Source organism: Musa acuminata, unplaced genomic scaffold (assembly GCF_036884655.1).
Source record: "Musa acuminata AAA Group cultivar baxijiao unplaced genomic scaffold, Cavendish_Baxijiao_AAA HiC_scaffold_1116, whole genome shotgun sequence".
Lineage (NCBI taxonomy): Eukaryota > Viridiplantae > Streptophyta > Magnoliopsida > Zingiberales > Musaceae > Musa > Musa acuminata.
Window position 1 is genome coordinate 2,001 of NW_027021329.1, and position 18,240 is coordinate 20,240.

The 18,240-nt window shown below is 37.9% G+C and overlaps 3 protein-coding genes across 28 annotated transcripts; 2 read left to right on the forward strand and 1 right to left on the reverse strand.

The window, feature by feature from the left end:
* The first annotated feature begins 246 nt into the window (after window positions 1-246).
* Window positions 247-2,834, forward strand: LOC135666634 (proline-rich receptor-like protein kinase PERK9). Its single transcript, XM_065178229.1, has 4 exons — window positions 247-777; window positions 881-978; window positions 2,397-2,465; window positions 2,537-2,834. Exons 1-3 carry the CDS (start codon window positions 393-395, stop codon window positions 2,448-2,450), a joined length of 537 nt encoding a protein of 178 aa, XP_065034301.1. The 5' UTR covers window positions 247-392; the 3' UTR covers window positions 2,451-2,465; window positions 2,537-2,834.
* Window positions 2,835-3,833: 999 nt separating this feature from the next.
* Window positions 3,834-6,379, reverse strand: LOC135666638 (G-type lectin S-receptor-like serine/threonine-protein kinase At1g34300). 13 transcript variants are annotated; one of them, XM_065178243.1, is made up of 4 exons: window positions 6,228-6,374; window positions 5,493-5,615; window positions 5,340-5,411; window positions 3,834-5,251 (listed from the first exon to the last, which is right to left on the reverse strand). In XM_065178243.1, exons 3-4 carry the CDS (start codon window positions 5,407-5,409, stop codon window positions 4,038-4,040), a joined length of 1,284 nt encoding a protein of 427 aa, XP_065034315.1. In that variant the 5' UTR covers window positions 5,410-5,411; window positions 5,493-5,615; window positions 6,228-6,374; the 3' UTR covers window positions 3,834-4,037. The 13 variants fall into 13 exon arrangements, with proteins under 13 accessions (XP_065034315.1, XP_065034309.1, XP_065034314.1 ...); XM_065178237.1 differs by adding an exon at window positions 6,012-6,130 and having other exon boundaries at window positions 5,340-5,615; window positions 6,228-6,373; XM_065178242.1 differs by having other exon boundaries at window positions 5,493-5,549; window positions 6,012-6,354.
* Window positions 6,380-7,939: 1,560 nt separating this feature from the next.
* On the forward strand, window positions 7,940-16,287 carry LOC103996332 (transcription factor MYB36). Of its 14 annotated transcripts, none has more exons than XM_065178252.1 (9): window positions 7,943-8,077; window positions 8,775-9,656; window positions 9,890-9,962; window positions 10,960-11,079; window positions 11,186-11,311; window positions 12,563-12,636; window positions 14,342-14,522; window positions 15,117-15,246; window positions 15,446-16,287. In XM_065178252.1, the coding sequence occupies exons 7-9, from the start codon at window positions 14,387-14,389 to the stop codon at window positions 16,101-16,103; spliced, it is 924 nt and encodes a 307-aa protein (XP_065034324.1). In that variant the 5' UTR covers window positions 7,943-8,077; window positions 8,775-9,656; window positions 9,890-9,962; window positions 10,960-11,079; window positions 11,186-11,311; window positions 12,563-12,636; window positions 14,342-14,386; the 3' UTR covers window positions 16,104-16,287. The 14 variants fall into 14 exon arrangements, with proteins under 14 accessions (XP_065034323.1, XP_065034324.1, XP_065034318.1 ...); XM_065178246.1 differs by having other exon boundaries at window positions 8,775-9,653; window positions 9,890-10,027; window positions 10,129-11,079; XM_065178248.1 differs by having other exon boundaries at window positions 8,775-9,653; window positions 9,890-10,027.
* The last annotated feature ends 1,953 nt before the right edge of the window (window positions 16,288-18,240 follow it).

Sequence of the window (18,240 nt, forward strand, 5' to 3'; positions counted from 1 at the left end):
GCCTTGCAGCTTTAGTTTTCGAAACCCGATGTATCCATGGATTAATTATTATCTACTCACTAAGTAGTTACACTGGTGCTACCTCTCTTGTGATTGGTGTGGGATTAATTGAATTGTCTAGTAATGAAGTGGTGAAGAACGGGTAGATATGTAATGGGTGGAATTATTTTAAGATTCCGCGACAGTGGTCTCTCCTATGGTCGGCACGCAGCAGAAAAGCGAAGGAAGAAAAAGAAAAGCCTCGTATACCGTTTGAAAGCTCGAACGCCTTCTTTGCTACACGAATGGTGACTGCGTTCTGCCAGTCCAATGCCTCCTCTTTACCTCTCCCCCTGAAACCCTAACACCACAAGTCGCTCCTCCATCACTTGTCCCTCTCCTCTTCCTCCGCCATGGCCTCCGCGCTGGTGCGAGAGGCCCCGCCGCCTCCGGTGATCGGCAAGGTCGGGAGGTACACAGTCTTCATCACCCCTCCGCGCACCCCGAAGCCTTCCGAGGCTCTTGAACCCCAGAGCGCCAGCCTTGGAAAGGTGTCTCCTTTCCCGGAGAAAGCTACCTATTCGCCGTCCCCGAAGCTCCCCGAGACTCCCAGGTCCCAGAGCGCCAGCCCTGGAAAAGTCACCCCGTTGCCGGAGAAGTCTGTCCCTTCGCTGTTCACGGTGCCGGCATCAATGCCCCCGGTGCAGGTCCCCCCGCTGCAGTTCGATAAGCCGGCGACCAAGTCGTCCGGGTCCGTGTTCGGATTCTTCTGGGACGCCGTCGCTAAAGTCCAAGATGGTACCTTCTTGTTGAGATTCTAGGTTTTATTTGGTTGTTTTCCGGGAGTTTCTTCGAATGAGGGGTTCTGAAAGTTTGGTGCTTTCATGGTTTTCATTCCTAGTGCATTCAAGCTTCGATGAGCGCTTGGCGGATTGGTTTGGATTGGACCAGTCGAAGTATCAGTGGGCGTTGAACGATTACTACGAGAATAATGGAAAGGTTAGCGCCCTTTTCCTGTGGTCTACAGGTTCCTGGGTTTTATTATTATTTTTATTATTACTTTTACTTCAAGTAGATGACTCTCTGCTTTTTTTTTTCATTCATCTAGTTTAATATATGGCCCCCTGTTGGGTGTTTAGATCTATGGCTATGTTCAGGTTTGGATGTGAAGAACAACATTTTACTTTATAGACCTTCTCAAATGTCAGATACCTTCAGGAATTGTTGGATCTATAGTTATCTTTAACTTGTCATGTTGCATTTTGTTAACTTTTTTTAGGTTAGTTTATAATACTTCAGGAATTGTTGGATCTATAGGTATCTTTAACTTGTCATGTTGCATTTTGTTAACTTTTTTGAGGTTAGGTTATAATATTGATGCTGGCAAGAATTTCAGTAGCTAGTAATAAAATTTTTAGATGCTAGTTTGTCCTGTTTCAAGTTACTCTTTTCTTATGTTTCTAGTCTGTGTTTGAAGAGGTGGAGAAAGATGTGGGTTGCCGGGCAGCCGGGATGGATGTTTTGACTTTGGTAGTTTTAAGAATTCTTTATAGAGAGAATTTGGTACAGATGGACATATAATTTGGTATGCTTATGAATGTTTAAGTGGAGACAAATTTGTTATCACAAGTATTTCTAAGCACTGTATTTATTTTTATAAAAAAGAACAGGCCGGTTTTAATAGTAGGCAAGTTTGACTGTTTCACACTGCATTTTCTGAGACTTTGTGTTTTGCTTGTCATGTTGATTTGCTTTTGGCTAATTTAGAATCACGAGGCAGGAAAAGCTAGGGACAGGCATAGATTTACTGTGCTTTTGCATGGTAAACAAAGCACAGCTGAAGTTAGTACTTTGGTATTAGATCTTATTGGCTATCTGATTTAAACATTGAGTGTTTTAGAGTGATAGAAACTTATGGTGGCTTTGTCATCTTAGAAGGCAAGCTGAGAGAGAAATCCTTGTTTGTGACACAAGACGACAATATTATTAGGTGCCTGATATATTATATGGACACCTCAAGATATAAGATGACCTTAATAAAGGCCTTGGCATAACGAAGAGGTTTTGTTTTACATGTCTTAATTCAAAACGGCTCATAGCTGGACTTAGTGCACGTGCTTTAGTGCCACAAATTCAGTGATTGATGCTTGCCCTCTTTTTCATATATCTTAATTTCTTCAACCTTCTTCATACTCTGTAGCAAATATTATCTTATATAATATTTAAACAAATTACAAAAGATAGTCAAAATGCCTGCTCTTTGTGTTTCTTTGCTTTTGTTCGCCTTGTCATGCATATATATTTTTTTAAATGAGGCATAATGCAATTTATTTACTTGATCTCTTTTTGAATTGTGATTTGTTTTTGGATAAATAAATTCCATGGTATGCTGATATTCCACAACTTCTTCATTGCAGAAGAAGGAAGGTAGTAAACCAAAGGAGGTTGTCAGCAAAGAGCTAGCTGCCTGATATTTTAATAATTAGGTGATGTTGGATCTCCATTTCTTCCTTTGTGTCGATGCTTTTCTAAATCTTTCCATCTGCATTTATTGTAGGAAAGCTTCTCCAACATCGATGTGGGAATTATGAAGACCGAAGACGTATGTGGTTGAACACCAAGCATATGACAGTGGACATCCTCATGTGAGCCTTCCTTAATGACTGTAGTGCTGCTGCCATATAATGCCATCATGCAGATTTCTCAGATATAGGGTCCAATCATGGAGGCGAATATTTTTGGCAACTGGATATGTTACCAAGTCTGTACTTTCACCTGTTGGCATTTTTGTGCATGCACTTGGTAAACCAGTCATCAAAATTATTACAATTGCAAGCAATCGTTTTCTCTGCCAATGGCATTACTTGCTGTTCTTGCTAAGTTTAGTTTTATCATCTTAATTACTCCTGGAGTTTGCGGTTTGGATCAATGTCATAAACAATTCAGCTGGAAGCAACAATGTTTGCTTGAGCTCTTCCTGCCCACAACTGTTTCAGAATGTCCAAGACATGTCTTGTTTCAAGTAAGTAATATCGTATGACTTCTTGATGATTTTTAGTATCTATGAAGACAAATACACTTCATAAAATTATGCATAATTTGTTTCTCTAAATGCAAGCTTTTTGTTCTAATAAAAATGTGGTAGCAGAGAAATATCATTGGAGAATTATTTGCATTTACCATCAATAGGATACATGTTCTGCAGCTTTTAATTCCCACTACTAAACTAGGCCATGAGTTGTTTCTGATCATAGTACAAGTAAATCCTATAAAAGTGTAAGAACAGATGAATTCTCCTCTGATTGAAGACATGAAATAGTGCAATAGATTTTCATACTTTGGCAAAGAATGTCTGCAGCTGGTTGCTGTTATTACAACACTAACTTGATGACCAGCAGGAAGTCAAGGCAAAGTAATACTGTAACATCAAATCAAAACAAAAGCAAATCATTCAATCACTCCTAAATACTATGGATATAAAAGGGGGTGATGAGTTCATTCAACTTGCTTTGTGTAGTCTGCCACCCAAATCAGCAAAGGCATGATTACCTTTGCTGGTTCCACCTCTTCTTCCTCGGACATGCACATTTGAACCCTGAGGTCATGCATTTCCATCATCGATTGGATTCATGCTTGGAATTCGAAGAGGAATCAGCTTTGCTAGCGAATCACATGCTTATATAGAATGCTGGTTGACCTTGTTTAGGTGTTACAAATCATTTATTGGGTACTTCGATTCGATCTAGTTCATTAATCTTATGGTCAAGTTGTTGCTGAAGATTAACTCACCGTGGTTTTTGAGAGGAATCAACAGGCGCCGAAGCTAATAGATCTTCTTCTGGCAGAAGAGAATCTTGCAGTCAACTGTTGGTATCTTTCCTTGGGTACATTACACATGAAAGAGGACACACAGGAAGAGAATTACTTGAACTGGATAAAGAGGTGCATGCAAGCACAGAAGTGTTCTTGGTGCAACCAAGTTATATTCTCATGATCATAGTTACAGAACTCCTTCATGATTCTTGGACAGAATCATAATGCTTGGGTGTGTAATCTGATCATGATGAACCGCTCACTTCAGTGTCATCTTTGCCGGTCGCCCTGCTACTCGAGTATGTTGTGCTTGTGATCGAACTCCACAGAGCTGAGCTCGAGCTGTCGGTGTTCATGTGCTCAAACGGGTTATCTACGGCAGGAATCTGTTGCTTCCACTCCAACATCTTGACGACGCAGTTCATCGCAGGCCTGGATTCCGGCTGATACTGGATGCACCTTAACGCCACTTGACACATCCTCTCTGCTTTCTCTCGGTCTTCCTCTTCGATCCTGCACGCCGACAACATGCTCTCTATCTCACCTTGTTCGTACTTCCGCCACACCCAGATGGGGAACCACTCCCGGCTCTCAACCTGCTTCGCGTCATAGTTCCTCCGCTTCCCCAGGATCTCAAGCAGAAGCATGCCGAAGCTGTAGACGTCGCACTTGTGAGTCACAGGTAATGGCAGCCACATCTCTGGTGCGGCATAGCCCGGAGTTCCCCTGCCTCCTCCTCCTCCTCCTGTCGGCTTAGTGTTCTTCTTCCTGTCGCAGAGCTTTGCCAACCCGAAATCAGCAACCTTGGGGAGGAAATCTGGCGTCAGAAGAATGTTTGCTGGTTTGATGTCGTAGTGCACGATCTTCTGCTGGCATTCCTCATGCAGGTATCTGATTCCCTTTGCCGTCCCGGTCGCGATCTCGTACAGCTTTGCCCACTCGATTCTACATTTGGGGTCGAAGAGGTGTTGGTCTAGTGATCCATTCTCCATGAACTCGTAGACCAGTGCCTTCACTGTTTTATCGAAGCAGAAGCCATAGAGTTTGACCAGGTTGATATGGTACGTTTTGCCTATGGTGCCGACTTCCGCCATGAACTGCTCCTCTTCCTTCTTGCCCGAGGTTCCATGGAGGACTTTTACTGCTACATGTGTGCCATCCGGAAACTGTCCTTTGTAGACTGCTCCATTACCACCAGAACCCAACTTCTCCACATAATTCTGCGTGAAATCCACTAGATTCTGAGGTGTAAACCTCATGGGCTTGTCTTTAAGGATGTTATGGAGGAACTCTTCAATCGGTTCCATTTCAATCCTTGATTCCTTGTACATGGAAGATGGAGTTGAGCCACTGGGTGTCATCACTCTTGAATTGGTCGAAGACCTGATGATCTTTTGCACACATCTTATGATCAAAATAACTACCACAATTTGTACTACTCCACACAATACCACAATTGCTGTCCAATGAAGATTCAGACAAGAAAAAGCTAAGTAGAAGAAGCTCCTTGTTTGATTTCATGAAAGAAAGAAAGAGAGAAAACTCACTTATTATGACAGGAACAGGTAGGCCATTCGAATTCGAAGAAGCCGAAGAGTTTGTCTGAGAATTCGACATATCTGACAAAGTCGACAGGATTGAGCTGTTGAGGTAACTCATTCTGTGAGACACTTGATAAATAGATTAAGATCGATACGTACCTCAGATTTGATGTGCTAATTGTCCCATCCTCGAGAATAAGTATCTATTCATGTAGCCTTGGCAAGTATTATCAGATTCACTTCAGTTAAGTACTGAACTATTAAGCTTATCCTTCCCTTTTGCTAAAAAGAGAAAAGAACATAAAAGAATAACTTTTGGCTGCTTATCTTTATAGTTTAATTTTGAGAATGAATTTATTTGATTCACCAACAAGCTGATTTAGCAAGGAGATCATGGCATCAACAAACATGGCTTCCTTTTCACCAAGTGAGAAGATTTATAAGAAGTCTTCCTAGAAGATGCCCAAGTATCAATCTATTGTGGTCCAAGCCCTGGAATTTGCATCATGGATTCACAAACACTGCATCTGATCCTGACTAGAGGTAAGTCTCAGTTTTTCTCATTTAGTTCACAAACTCATCCTTCAGTGATCAAGTAGTATTGCCTGGATTCAAGTTCTACTGCTAAAGATTTATTGCTTAGATTCAATTTCTATTGTGACAAAATCTCCTTCATACCTAAAAATAGAGTGTCAGCAACCATTTGAGTTGCAGTTGTGATGAATCAGAAGCCATTACCATGTCAATTGGCAAACTTTTTTCTGCAAGTTTATAGCCCACTATGCTGAAAAAAGTATCTGTTCCATCTGACCAGATTTTAGTTTCTGGTGAAAGAAAGAAATAAGAGAGTTTCTCAAAGGAAAGGAAGTGATGAGGCCAGAAGATAAAACCTACCAGCTTGTTCAGTGTTCAGCTACTGCAGATGCTTCTTCTTCTTCTTCTTCTTCTTCTTCTTCCACTTACTCTTCCTTCATCTTCTGTGTTCCTGCAATAAAACCCAACTTTGAGAAGAAACACAGGTTTGTCTCCCAATAATTGAGGGTCTGTAGATAAATAATTTTCTACATGAAATTTACTTCCAGTCCACATATTTTTCTGTCCTTATGGATTAGGTAAAAAGCATATCAACCAAAGGAAGCAGAGAGCAGCTAAAAGTGCATCATTCAGGTTTGTCTCGTTTACATAATTATTGATGGTATCTGATATAGACAGTTTTCTAAATGAAAGTTACTTTAATCCACAGCAGATTGTTTTCTTCTTCTTGACTATTCAAACAACAACTAGTCAAAGGATGCAGCCTCTGGTAGCAGACAAAACCCAACATTTTACAGCAGCCTTGAGACAAAAAAATTGCAATAGTGAGAGATCAGAGATGATGAGAACAGCTGATCATGATTTTAATAGTCCCAAATAAGTCTTGGTTTATGTGGAATGATTAATCATTGAAAAATATCACCAAAAAAAATGATTCTGTTGCTGATTCTTACCAAAATCCATCTGGTAAAAGAAAATCTATCACATAGATAAGGAAATTATATATCTTTAACTAAAGCAGATGTATGAGGTCTTCTTACAATCTTTAGGAATAAGAAATCCATGCTGTTGCTGACTCTTACCAAAATCCATTTGGTAAAAGAAAACTATCTCATTGAAGAGGAAATCATATATCTTTCATCAAAATAGATGTATGAAGACTTCCTACAAACTTTGGAATAAGAGATCCATGTAAAACTAAGTGATCATACTTGTAAATAAACTTATTAATGATAATCCTATACAAGTGAAATGGGTTGGAAACTGTTTATACACCCATGGCAATTCTATTGATGGTTTACACTGGAAGGATGTGAGGAGATTACTGATGTTGCAGCTTGTGGTATGTCTTCAAATTTAGGACTGCCACCAATAATATTTTGGTCACTTGGTGGCTAATGTGCTAATGTATGCTAAATTCATAAAGTTCATATGTTCATTTTAAAGTTCAGTAGTAGTGAATTAATCATTGGATGGTCAGAAATCCAATGTCTATTGGATTAAGTGGTTGAGAAGAGTGTTTAAAGTGATCAAAGAAACCTACTTCAAGAAAACAAAAAGAACATGCAATTCAAATGTAGAAGTGTAGCTAATGGGCTACAGTTCAATTTAATGAGATTTAAAAGAATCAATATATCTTCTTAATGACACATTGACAAATGATTCAATATGATATGTAATCTTCTAATTTAATCTTGTGTGGTAATATCTCACTGGAAATGAAAATTCTAACATAAATAGGATGTTCCTTGGAAACTATTTCATTAAAAAATGTTCTATAGATAAAAATTTCCTAAATAACATAAAAATTCATGATCTATATATTTTTTTTCTTGTTCATCAGATAGGATTTTAGCTTGTATATTCTAATAGAGTTAGAAAATTCTAACATCTTTTTTTTTGTTTTTACATCTACTTTTCCCTCAATGTATATTCCTTTCATTAATTGAGATATAAGTTAATGTAGATAAAAAAAATTATATAAATAAAATTGAATGGTTAATCACTTTTTTTTATTTTGCCAAAAAAAATCATAATATGTAGTGATAAAAGGGCTTCTTTTAATTTTGCAGGCTGTCCTCTCCGTCCTCCGTCCTCATTACTTGACCTTTTCCCGCACGCAGAAGGGAAGGGATTCAGGTGTTAGGGTTTGAGTTTCTACTTCAACCATTCGAATCCCCCGCCAACTCTCTGGCGGAATCTTCGACGAGGTCAGTTCTCGCTTCCCTCCGCTTGTTGCCGCTTCTCGGGTTTAACTTATTCTGTTTCTGCTTTATTTTCCTACAACGAATTCGAGAAAAATCTCTCTTTGATATTATTATTATTCTGTCTGTGACTTTAATTGATCTCGGGTATTCTTTTTGTACTGTATTACGCGATCTATTTGGTCGATTACATTTGGTTTGGCTGCGTGAATTGGTGAATTCGATTTCGACCGATGCCTTTGTGACGTTTAGCATATGGATTCTTGATGGTTGGTGTTCACTTAAGTTTATTGACGTTGGTCGCCTCCTAGTTGGACAGTTGGCTCTTATTTTAGGTTTTTGCGAGTTGAGTTTGCAGCTGAATTCTTTTAGATAAATAATTGTATATCTGACACCTTTTGATTCGACTATCGGCTCTTATCTTGCATCTGTGTCTTGGTGCGAGGTTGAATGATTGAGGCATGTAGGGGTGTCGGTTTTTGTAGATTAAAACCTAGTGGAAGGGAGATTTGGCTATTTGTGATCTCCAGATGGCCAGTTCTTGATGAGTTCTATGTGCATCTATCAATATTTCAATGGCCTGCCTTTTCGATTTTAATACTTTAATGGCTCAGATTATGTTGTTTTTGCATTATACATTTGCTTTTTCTTTTGGTAAAGCCCAATCTTCCGAATTGTTTCTCTTTTGGATGACATCATGCAGGTCCTTAAAGTATACGTTGTCTATGTCCATTGAACAGAAAGATTGTTATAGAAAACATAGGCATGGCTTTTTGTGCACCTCTGACCGGAAGGATTTTGACACCAAGCCCTGTTCTTTGAATCTAGAGGGTATATGAGTGGATCGTAACTGGGAAGATGTGGCTTGCACAATCTGCTTGGATTTTCCTCGCCATGTTGGGCCTTTCGTGTGTGGTACTGATTAGACTCATTCAAATTGTCTTGACCGGTTCATAAGCGCATATGTGGTGCCTATTGTTGTGAAAGTTACATCACTACAGATGGGGCTTCAATGGTATGCATTCAAGACACTTTTTCTAACTCCAGCAGTCGATCAGCCTGCCCACTATGTAGAGGAGATGTAACTTGGTGGGCTGTTATCGATGGGTCCTGTCGATGCTGTGAAAAGAAACACTGTTCATATATTGGCAACTTGACTGAGCTGCAGAAGCATGCTCAGATGATACAACCCCATTCAGGCCCTTCAGAGATAGATCCTGCACGGCGACTTGATTGGGATAACCTTCAGCAGTCTTCAGAGATCATAGACGTCTTGAGCACTGTACATTCAGATGTACCAAATGGAGTGGTTTAGGTGATTGTGCTATCGAGCATGGGGATAGATGACCATGAAGATTTTCCTCATAGCAGGGTCAACTGGTGGTGACCTCCTCCTGTATATCTTGTAATGTACTTCATAGCGGTTCAAGAAACCGGCAGAGCTCACGAGGAAGCAGAAGAAGAAGCAGTCACCATTGAAGCTCTGATGGTTCAAGTCTACAAGATCTGTAAATACACAATAGTACAGATTTGTTGAAACCAACAATGAACTTGCAAGACGTCTGATCCCCGGCCACTACAGGTAGTAGTAGAACTTTATTTTCTAGTTCTTGGATATTCTAGGGGCTGTATTTTTCAGAGCATGAAGCTTTATCATTTAAATTTCTTTGTCAGTAGATGTTTGTAAAACCAATAAAATACCATTTAACTTTAAAGAATTAGTGAAGCCAAAAATGTATTAGATGGGACTAGGTTACCTCTTCTTGATTGCCTTGCCTTTTATCTTTGTTGACTGTACTATATATACGGATATGGCAGGAACGGATCTCATTTCTATGATGATTGAGCACCAAGAAGCTAGTCCATCATCTAGAGGCAGCTTTGCAGCTTCGTATGTCTCAGTTCTACCTTCTCTATTGAGTTTGCCTGTTGGGAATTTATCTGTGGATATTGATCGTAAGTGGTACATCATGCATATATTACTGAAATGCAATTGGAAGTCAATGTTCTTAATTTCTATCTTGATATAAGCCTAATATTTGGTTTGTATTTGACAGTGAGGAGTTATGGGCTTAGATCTGCAAAGTGTATGGAACCTATTTGATGCTTGTAACGTGATAGTTATACTTTGCTTCAAAAATAGATTATCAGCTACAACTGTGTTGTGTAAATTTGAATCAATGCTTTGTGTTATCATCAAATATCAAATATATAGTAATCAACAAAGGAACATCTGTTATGAGTGATTTAGTCTGGAACAAGAATGGGAATGTCTCTCATATGCGGTTGGTCCAGTTTGATCTAGGAGATTGAGATAGATGGTTTTATGCTCAAATTAACAAGCGCATTCTCACCCCATGAGTTATTTACCATGAATGCCATCTCGTTATTATTGAGATTATCTATATTGTCTTCATGCTGTTTGACAACATTCAAATTTTACCTTTCGGTAGTGTTATATTATTTTTTCACATAAAAACTGAATTTTTTTAATTCAGATTGATAATATACATTATTGTTTTTCGCTAGCGTTGTTTTACTTTTAAATAAAAGCTATGAATTTTTCATTCAGATTGACAAGATCCCATTCTTATCACGGGGAGAGGACAGATTGGTCCTGTTCTCTGTGTCTCTCTAAAGATTCTTGCACTTTCATGGACATTATAGTTCTTGGAAGATTCTTGCACATGCATTTCCTTTATCTCTCTTGCAGTTGTTTGATGCAGGTTTCTGTTCATTTGATATAAATTCTTAGACCTAGACCTTCTTTCTAGTAATTTGTTTGTTTAATTATTAAATAAGAAGTTAGAAGATGATAAATGTAAGATTTAAAAGGATATCTGTCTTCTGGTGCATCAGTTTAACTGTTGCGTTTCTTCTTTCTGAAGTGAATCTTGCCATTTGGGATATATGATGATCGTCTCCTTTTCAATCCTACTTTTATCTGTTGATAAACATCAGACTTGCTTGTTTACCACTGCAACATTCTTTCAACAAAAAGCATTATGGTATCCTTTAAACTTATTTAATCTTCATTATATTTTTGCCAGAAAGAATACAATTCAAGCACTAGGCTGAGCTAAGCAAACCCTAATCAATTTTGAAATTTGTCAGTGTCAGGCTTTGACAATGCAGGAAAACTACTATGATACAGAGAGCCTCAAGCTGCATCATGGGTTTAACATATCAGCTAGCTGAGTTGATTCTTTCTGGGAGACTGCTGGTGGCAAAGTGAAACTGGTATCCTAACTAGTAAATCATCTTGCAACATCTATTCAATTAATTTGTGCATTGATAGGTAAGGGGCAAAGCAGATCATCTTTTAGAATCACTCACTAGCACTTACTCAAGCGGAACTAAATAATGAGCTTCACACAAATCTTTCAGGTGCCCTACAAGACCACTTGAGCAACCTAGTAATTAGTATTATTAGTCTTCATTGAATCTTTACCCATTCTTTAAGGAGTTACCCTGAGAGGCTTATAGAGAATTTGTTTAGGTGATTTCTAGAGGTCACAATGTGATGAGTTATTCCTTTCTTCTTATTCTACTTGATTTATATACTTGTTTTAGCATGCCAGGTCTCAAATCTTTTGTCTCCTAGACTCTATATGTGATTGAACATGAAACAAAACAATGCCACACTCTTTGGAGTGGCCTTTTTCTCCTTAGTTTCAGCAAGGAATAAGTAGACGCTTAAAGAACAGAAATCAATTTCCTGTATAGTTTTATTGACTTCAGCTAAAAGGCATGGGTTTCTACATATCAGAATCCAACTTAACTATTTTGTTCATAATGGATGTCTTATTTTGTACTTAGACCAACTTCCAATCTGAGAACTATGACCAAAATAAAAGGTTTATGGTCATATATAGATGAGAAGAACAAGTGGATATATAGCCACCTTGGATGTCTGTTGTGAGAGTTTGGATTGACTACTCTGTAGCACTTCTCCTGTCCTATAAACAAAGAGAGTCTTGTTGCTGATGCCAGAACACACCCAAACGGTTCCAAGTTCAAGGCAAAGACAAAAGGAAGATTATTTACATCCCCTCCTTTTGGTGGATTGCTTATATCCAAGTCTTTACCTTCAAAATAATTAATTCCATCATTACTGCAATGAGGACTGCCTATTGGGGTCTTCTACCCCCTGTATCAAAAAATATGTCCAAGGTCAAAAGCTAAAGTTTTTTATTAAAAAAAATTTAGTACTAAAAAAATGAAAATTTGGCACTCTCAATTACACACACATTTTAAATGGAGAGGCCCTAATCCACTTGTCCAAAAATTTAAGAAGGAAGGAGAGGAGATGTTTTCTACTTGGGCCTCTTCATTCTTACTCTTTTTGAATGGTAGGAAAAAGCAATCAGAATGGGCATATTTAGTGTTAGTTTCTTCAAAATGATTGTGATGCAAATGGACCATTGGATGATTGGATTATTGGTCAGACATGATGTTTGTTGATTGATTTGTTTGGTTGTTTGGTTGCAGAGGTTGAATCTTCATGTTGCTGAGCAGGATTCAAGTGATGGAAATAATCTCTCTTATAGAGATAAGACTACTAGGTTGGTATAACTTGCATGCTTTCAATGGTTATAAAAAATAGATTGGATTTCTAATTTGATATTACAATATGATGTCAATAATTCTTTTAAAGTATCACTTGTATATGATCTGACTATAGGTAGTTTTTCATAAAGATATACATTAACAAAACTTAACGACAATAGGAGATCCACATAATCTACCTAATATAGTTAAAGCCATCACAATTTAATGTATATATAAGGAAAAATAGCTTATATAATTAAGGATCGAGATTTTCTTATCATGGTCAATCTAATTTCCAAAACTCGGGAGTTTTGAATACAGCTAAGGATGCATTTTTCATATGTACTCAATTTTTAGAATGAAATATTATCTGTATCTATTGGGAGGAGGGAAATCAGTCAGCAAATTAGCTTTCAAATCATGTAAAAATGCAAGCTGACACTGTTATTTGGTATGCTGAACTGCCTCCTGTCTTAGAGATGTTGGTTCCTAATGATGCAAACCATAATGGTTGTTTCAGACTTATTTAAGTTTTAATATATATATTTTTAATTTCCTTTGGTAAAACAAAACAGCTTACACTCACTTCTGTCTTAGAGATGTTGGTTCCTAATGATGCAAACCATAATGGTTGTTTCAGACTTATTTAAGTTTTAATATATATATATATATATATATATATATATATATATATATATATATATATATTTTTTTTTTTTTTTTTTTCTTTGGTAAAACAAAACAGCTTACACTCACTTCTGTCTTAGAGTTGTTGGTTCCTAATGATGCAAACCATAATGGTTGTTTCAGACTTATTTTAAGTTTTAATATATATATTTTTAATTTTCTTTGGTAAAAGAAAATAGTTTACACTCAGTCCAAGGACTAATCAATTAACCAAACTTTAAGTGGGTGATTCTATCTGCATACTTAGCCACTAATATCTATGCATGCATTGATTGAGTAAAGCTCAAGGTAGATGATGTGTGTGTCACAAACCCAGACATTTGTCTCATAAACTGGTGATCAACCACAACTCCTCCATCTCCACAAGTCAAAACATAGTACGGTCACAAATAATCTAATCATGAATCTTGATTAGTTAGGAACAGAAATCTTTGGAATGACTTCATAATGAAAAACTAAAGTACTGATGTCAAAGTTTTAAGTATATAATTTAGGTGCTAAATATATATAACTAGGCATAATGAGTCATCCAATATATTATCATAAAAATAATGCAGATTATTGTACAGAAGCTTTCAGATCACAAATCAAATGAGAATCTAAATTATTTTTGAGGTGGCCAATCATGCACCCATGCCAATGCATTCATTAATAGAACTTTTCTTAGGTTCAGTAGCTCAAGTCAAACTTCTCTTAGTGGGCCATACAACCCATTATTTCCATCAGGTCTTGTATCCAACATTAAAAGAGATATATGATCAAGGCAAGCTTCTGCTGGAGTTGTGTAGATCTCTCTGAAAGCTTAGCATGCATGATGGACTGTGGCAATCTCAATAAGATTTGTGATTCCTTTTTTGGTAGAGGTGGAAAATTTTAAGATATGAAAACTAATTTTAATTTGGAAAGATAGCAAAGAACATTGACTAAATCAGACCCTAGATCTTATGCACTAAGCATCACATTATTCATCTTTCTTTATTAGTGTCTTCCTATAAAGCTTGCCTCACCTTCCTTGGTTGTTCTCCACCCAAGGCAAGAGACAGGTTCCCTTTGGGTTGTTTAGAGAGAGAGAGAGAGATGGGCAGAGCCCCATGCTGTGACAAGGCTATTGTGAAGAAGGGACCATGGTCTCCTGAAGAGGATGCAAAGCTCAAGGCTTACATTGAAGAGAATGGAACTGGAGGAAATTGGATTGCACTGCCTCATAAGATTGGTTTGTTACATCCACAAACCCTTATTAACTAGATGCTTTGGCATTTGATTATTTTTCTTCTCTAGGAAAAGATTAAGTCATGTGGGTGTGTGTGTGTGTGTGTATATATATATATATATATATATATATATATATATATATATATATATATATATATATATATATATATATATATATATATATATATATATATATATATATATATATATATATATATATATATATAAAAGGAGATGGATCATCTTAGATTCTTAAAAGAGGAAAAAACATGGAGAGTTCATATATAGAGTACATGTTATCATGCATGCTGTGTGTGTATGGTTTTCTTGAGATCATGGATGGCCAGTTTATATAGAGTACTGCCAGCTTCTTGTTTAAGGTTTGCATTCATATAATTTCTGATGCAGAGCTGTTCATCCAAGAGAGAATATCATAAGTATGATTACATAGAGATGGAGCCAATCATAGCTAAAGTTGTCTTCTGATCTTATTCATGACTGGGTCTGAGAAATGTTGTAGAGTTTTATGAGAAGAAACCTTCCCAGAACATTTTTTATGTATATATGTGAATTTTGATGAGTGTTCGTTTTGCAGGATTGAAAAGGTGTGGCAAAAGCTGCAGACTGAGATGGCTAAACTATTTAAGACCAGACATCAAACGTGGTGGTTTTACAGAAGAAGAAGATCAAAGAATCTGTAGCCTCTACATAAGTATTGGGAGCAGGTAATTCTTTCATTCATCTCTCTCTCTCTCTCTTCCTGCTTCTTCTTCTTTACTTTCTCCTCCAGATTTAGAATACATTATTTTCATGATAAAGTGATCTTCTTCTTCTCTCTCTCTCTCTCTCTGCTCAAACTATATTGTTTTGATGATTTGATGATGAAGTGATGTGTCTAATCAAGACTCAAATCTTATGCTTTAGGTGGTCAATAATTGCAGCCCAACTTCCAGGACGAACAGACAATGATGTCAAGAACTACTGGAACACCAAGCTACAGAAGAAACTATTCGGCAAGCGAAAAGAACCACCCCTCCACATCAACCATGTTCCAACCCTACCTGCATCAGCTCTCGAGAGGATGCATCTCCAAGGCCTCCTCAGCTCCCCCTTCTCCTTCTGCAGCAACCCTGAGCCATGGCCCAACCACCAGCCACCAGGAGACAGATCAATTCTCCCAAGCATCTCCACAGACTCTACCAATCAAGCTGGTTTCCAAATGAGATCTGGCATCTTAAAGTCCGAGAGCGCAAGTACACGAGGAGAAGTAGAGCGTTCAGCGCTAGGGTTTCACTCGGCTTCAACCGGAGGAAGCCTCAGCGTGGAGACTTCAACCTCGAGCTTCGATGCTGTGACTGCAGATCTTCAAGCTGATGAGCTCGATGACTTGCTCTACTGCAACCACTCCTCGTCCTTCGCAGGGCATCAAGAGCACGAGCTCGCTGGCTTCGACTGTTGCAGAGAAGTGTACAGTGAAAAGGAGAGCACAGATTGGTGGATCGTCGACGGTTTCGAGGATGAGTCGACGATGGTGTCTTGGGATTCAGCTTCAGCTCTCGGTTCACAAGAGTACGACGTTTAGGGATTTGCAAGAATCTATATGGTGTCAAAGAACGGTGTGCAATCTTCATGGTAGTGTTGTCCCATTTGCGTGTGAGTTTGTCCATGTCAGGTTGCCTCTCGCATTACATCTGATGGGGAATGGATTCGTTATGAACAGAAGCTGATTCGAGTATTCTGGGACAGAAGAAACCTTTTGCTGCTCACATCCATTTCATCGCTCACATGCACACATAGTGGTTAAGGCTAAACCAACACACATGCATCGTTCCCTTTTCTAAGGATAGTTGGTGCACATCAAGCATGCATCTTCGGAATTCATATTTCTGGTGAAGGTTCTACCAAATTTGAAATCATGTCATAATCGAATCGAATTCAGGTGGTTTGGGTTTTTGTTCTGGAATCACAAGCTTCGATTTCGGTTTCGATTTTGAAACTGAAACTATTGGTTTAGTTTCATTTTTTATTTGACTCACTGATTTTAATTAAAAGAATAAATGACTCTATCGAGATTCAAACCAAAGTCAAATGATCCTCCTCCTGTACGTTGATTCAGTAAATACTGCATGGTAAATATATTTTTCTACTTGAAACTCTCTAACATATCCAACCTGACCTGATATTATAACTGATTCATCGACTAGACCACTAGTCCAAAATGCTTGGGTCTTATAGGATAAGCAGTTCGGAAATCTCTAACATAACATGGTCACGAGGAATGGTCAACAAAGACACATTTGATACATCGAAAAGGAGCCGATACTTGTCATAAAACACACCAGCTGGGGAACATTTCCGAAGAAAATTTATATAACAATGGGCTATGTCCCCAAGTGATAACAATAAATAGGCAAAAATTGGCATCAAGGACGTTTATTTGTATCGTTCGTATTGAAATACAAGACAACTTGCAGCTCCACCTTTTGATCAAACCGAAAACCAAATCAGGAGCTATAACAGTTAATAGAAACTTTGATTATACTAAGAAACACTAAGAGCACTCGTTACCCAGTCTTTCGGTTAAACTGAACATACCTTCCTTCCTGCATTTCTACTCTTTGAAGGTTTGTTGCAGAATGATCTTGGATGCTCAGCTTATTCTTCCACATTGTGTAGTTGTAGTAGTGACAACTATTTCTGTCATTAGAGAAAACTGATGATGCTTTCTCAACCAAAATGTTCGAGCTATCATCAATTCTATATGAGATGTCAATTTCTTCCACGACAAGGTGATATATTACATCACCAAGTGAGGATGAGGCAGGCTTCTCGGTAAGAGTCTGACAGGATTCTTCATCACCAGTATCTTCTAATCCTCTAGCAACATCGTGGCTCTCATTTTCCATGGACACATTGTGAGGGTGGTTTAGTTGAGACAGTGACCTTATATCCCAAGAAAGAAGCTCCTTGATCAAGTCTTGGAACTCATCCTGAGAAGCGTATAGTGATTGTTTTGCCTGGAACAGAGAAACAAACATCAATGAACAACTATTTAGACGAAACCTAGTTAAGCTTTGGTTTTCCCAGATCATACATATAAGGCTTTCAGGTGGTAAGATGCAAAGAGAAACTCCATAATGAGAACAAGCACATAATTGGTGGCCAATCCAACTACTGTGTTCAATAGACATGCGGCATAACCAGGGTATCATAAGAAAAGGTTCATGTGGTCAAAGACTTTCATTAGACCATTTCAGAAACACTATACACTTTCAACCAGTATGGATATAGAGCACAAGGACATGTATCGTTAAGAGGTACAATAAAATCTTAGTTTTTAGCTTGCTTTAGCAAAAAGGTCAATTTTCCAGGTTCGAAGCAAAAGTTTCTGATCAAACCACAAGCAGACAACATCTGCAGCATAGCTATTCACTTATAACTTGCTGCTATCTTTAAAAAAAAAGAAAACTTGCTGCTATAACAATATTCCTCTTAATAGACAAGTTGAAGCCCATAGTTTTCTTAGAGGCCCTCTTGCCCATGGGTTCCATGCACAACCATATGAGACACTAATAAACTGCTTAATTACATGTTTTCAAGCAAATGTTTCTAATGGTAATAAATAGCTTACACCAGGCATCCAGACAGTGGCAAGAAATGAAGAAAAATAACACCAAAGAATGAAAAGGTTTTCATTGACTACAGATAACTTACAGCTT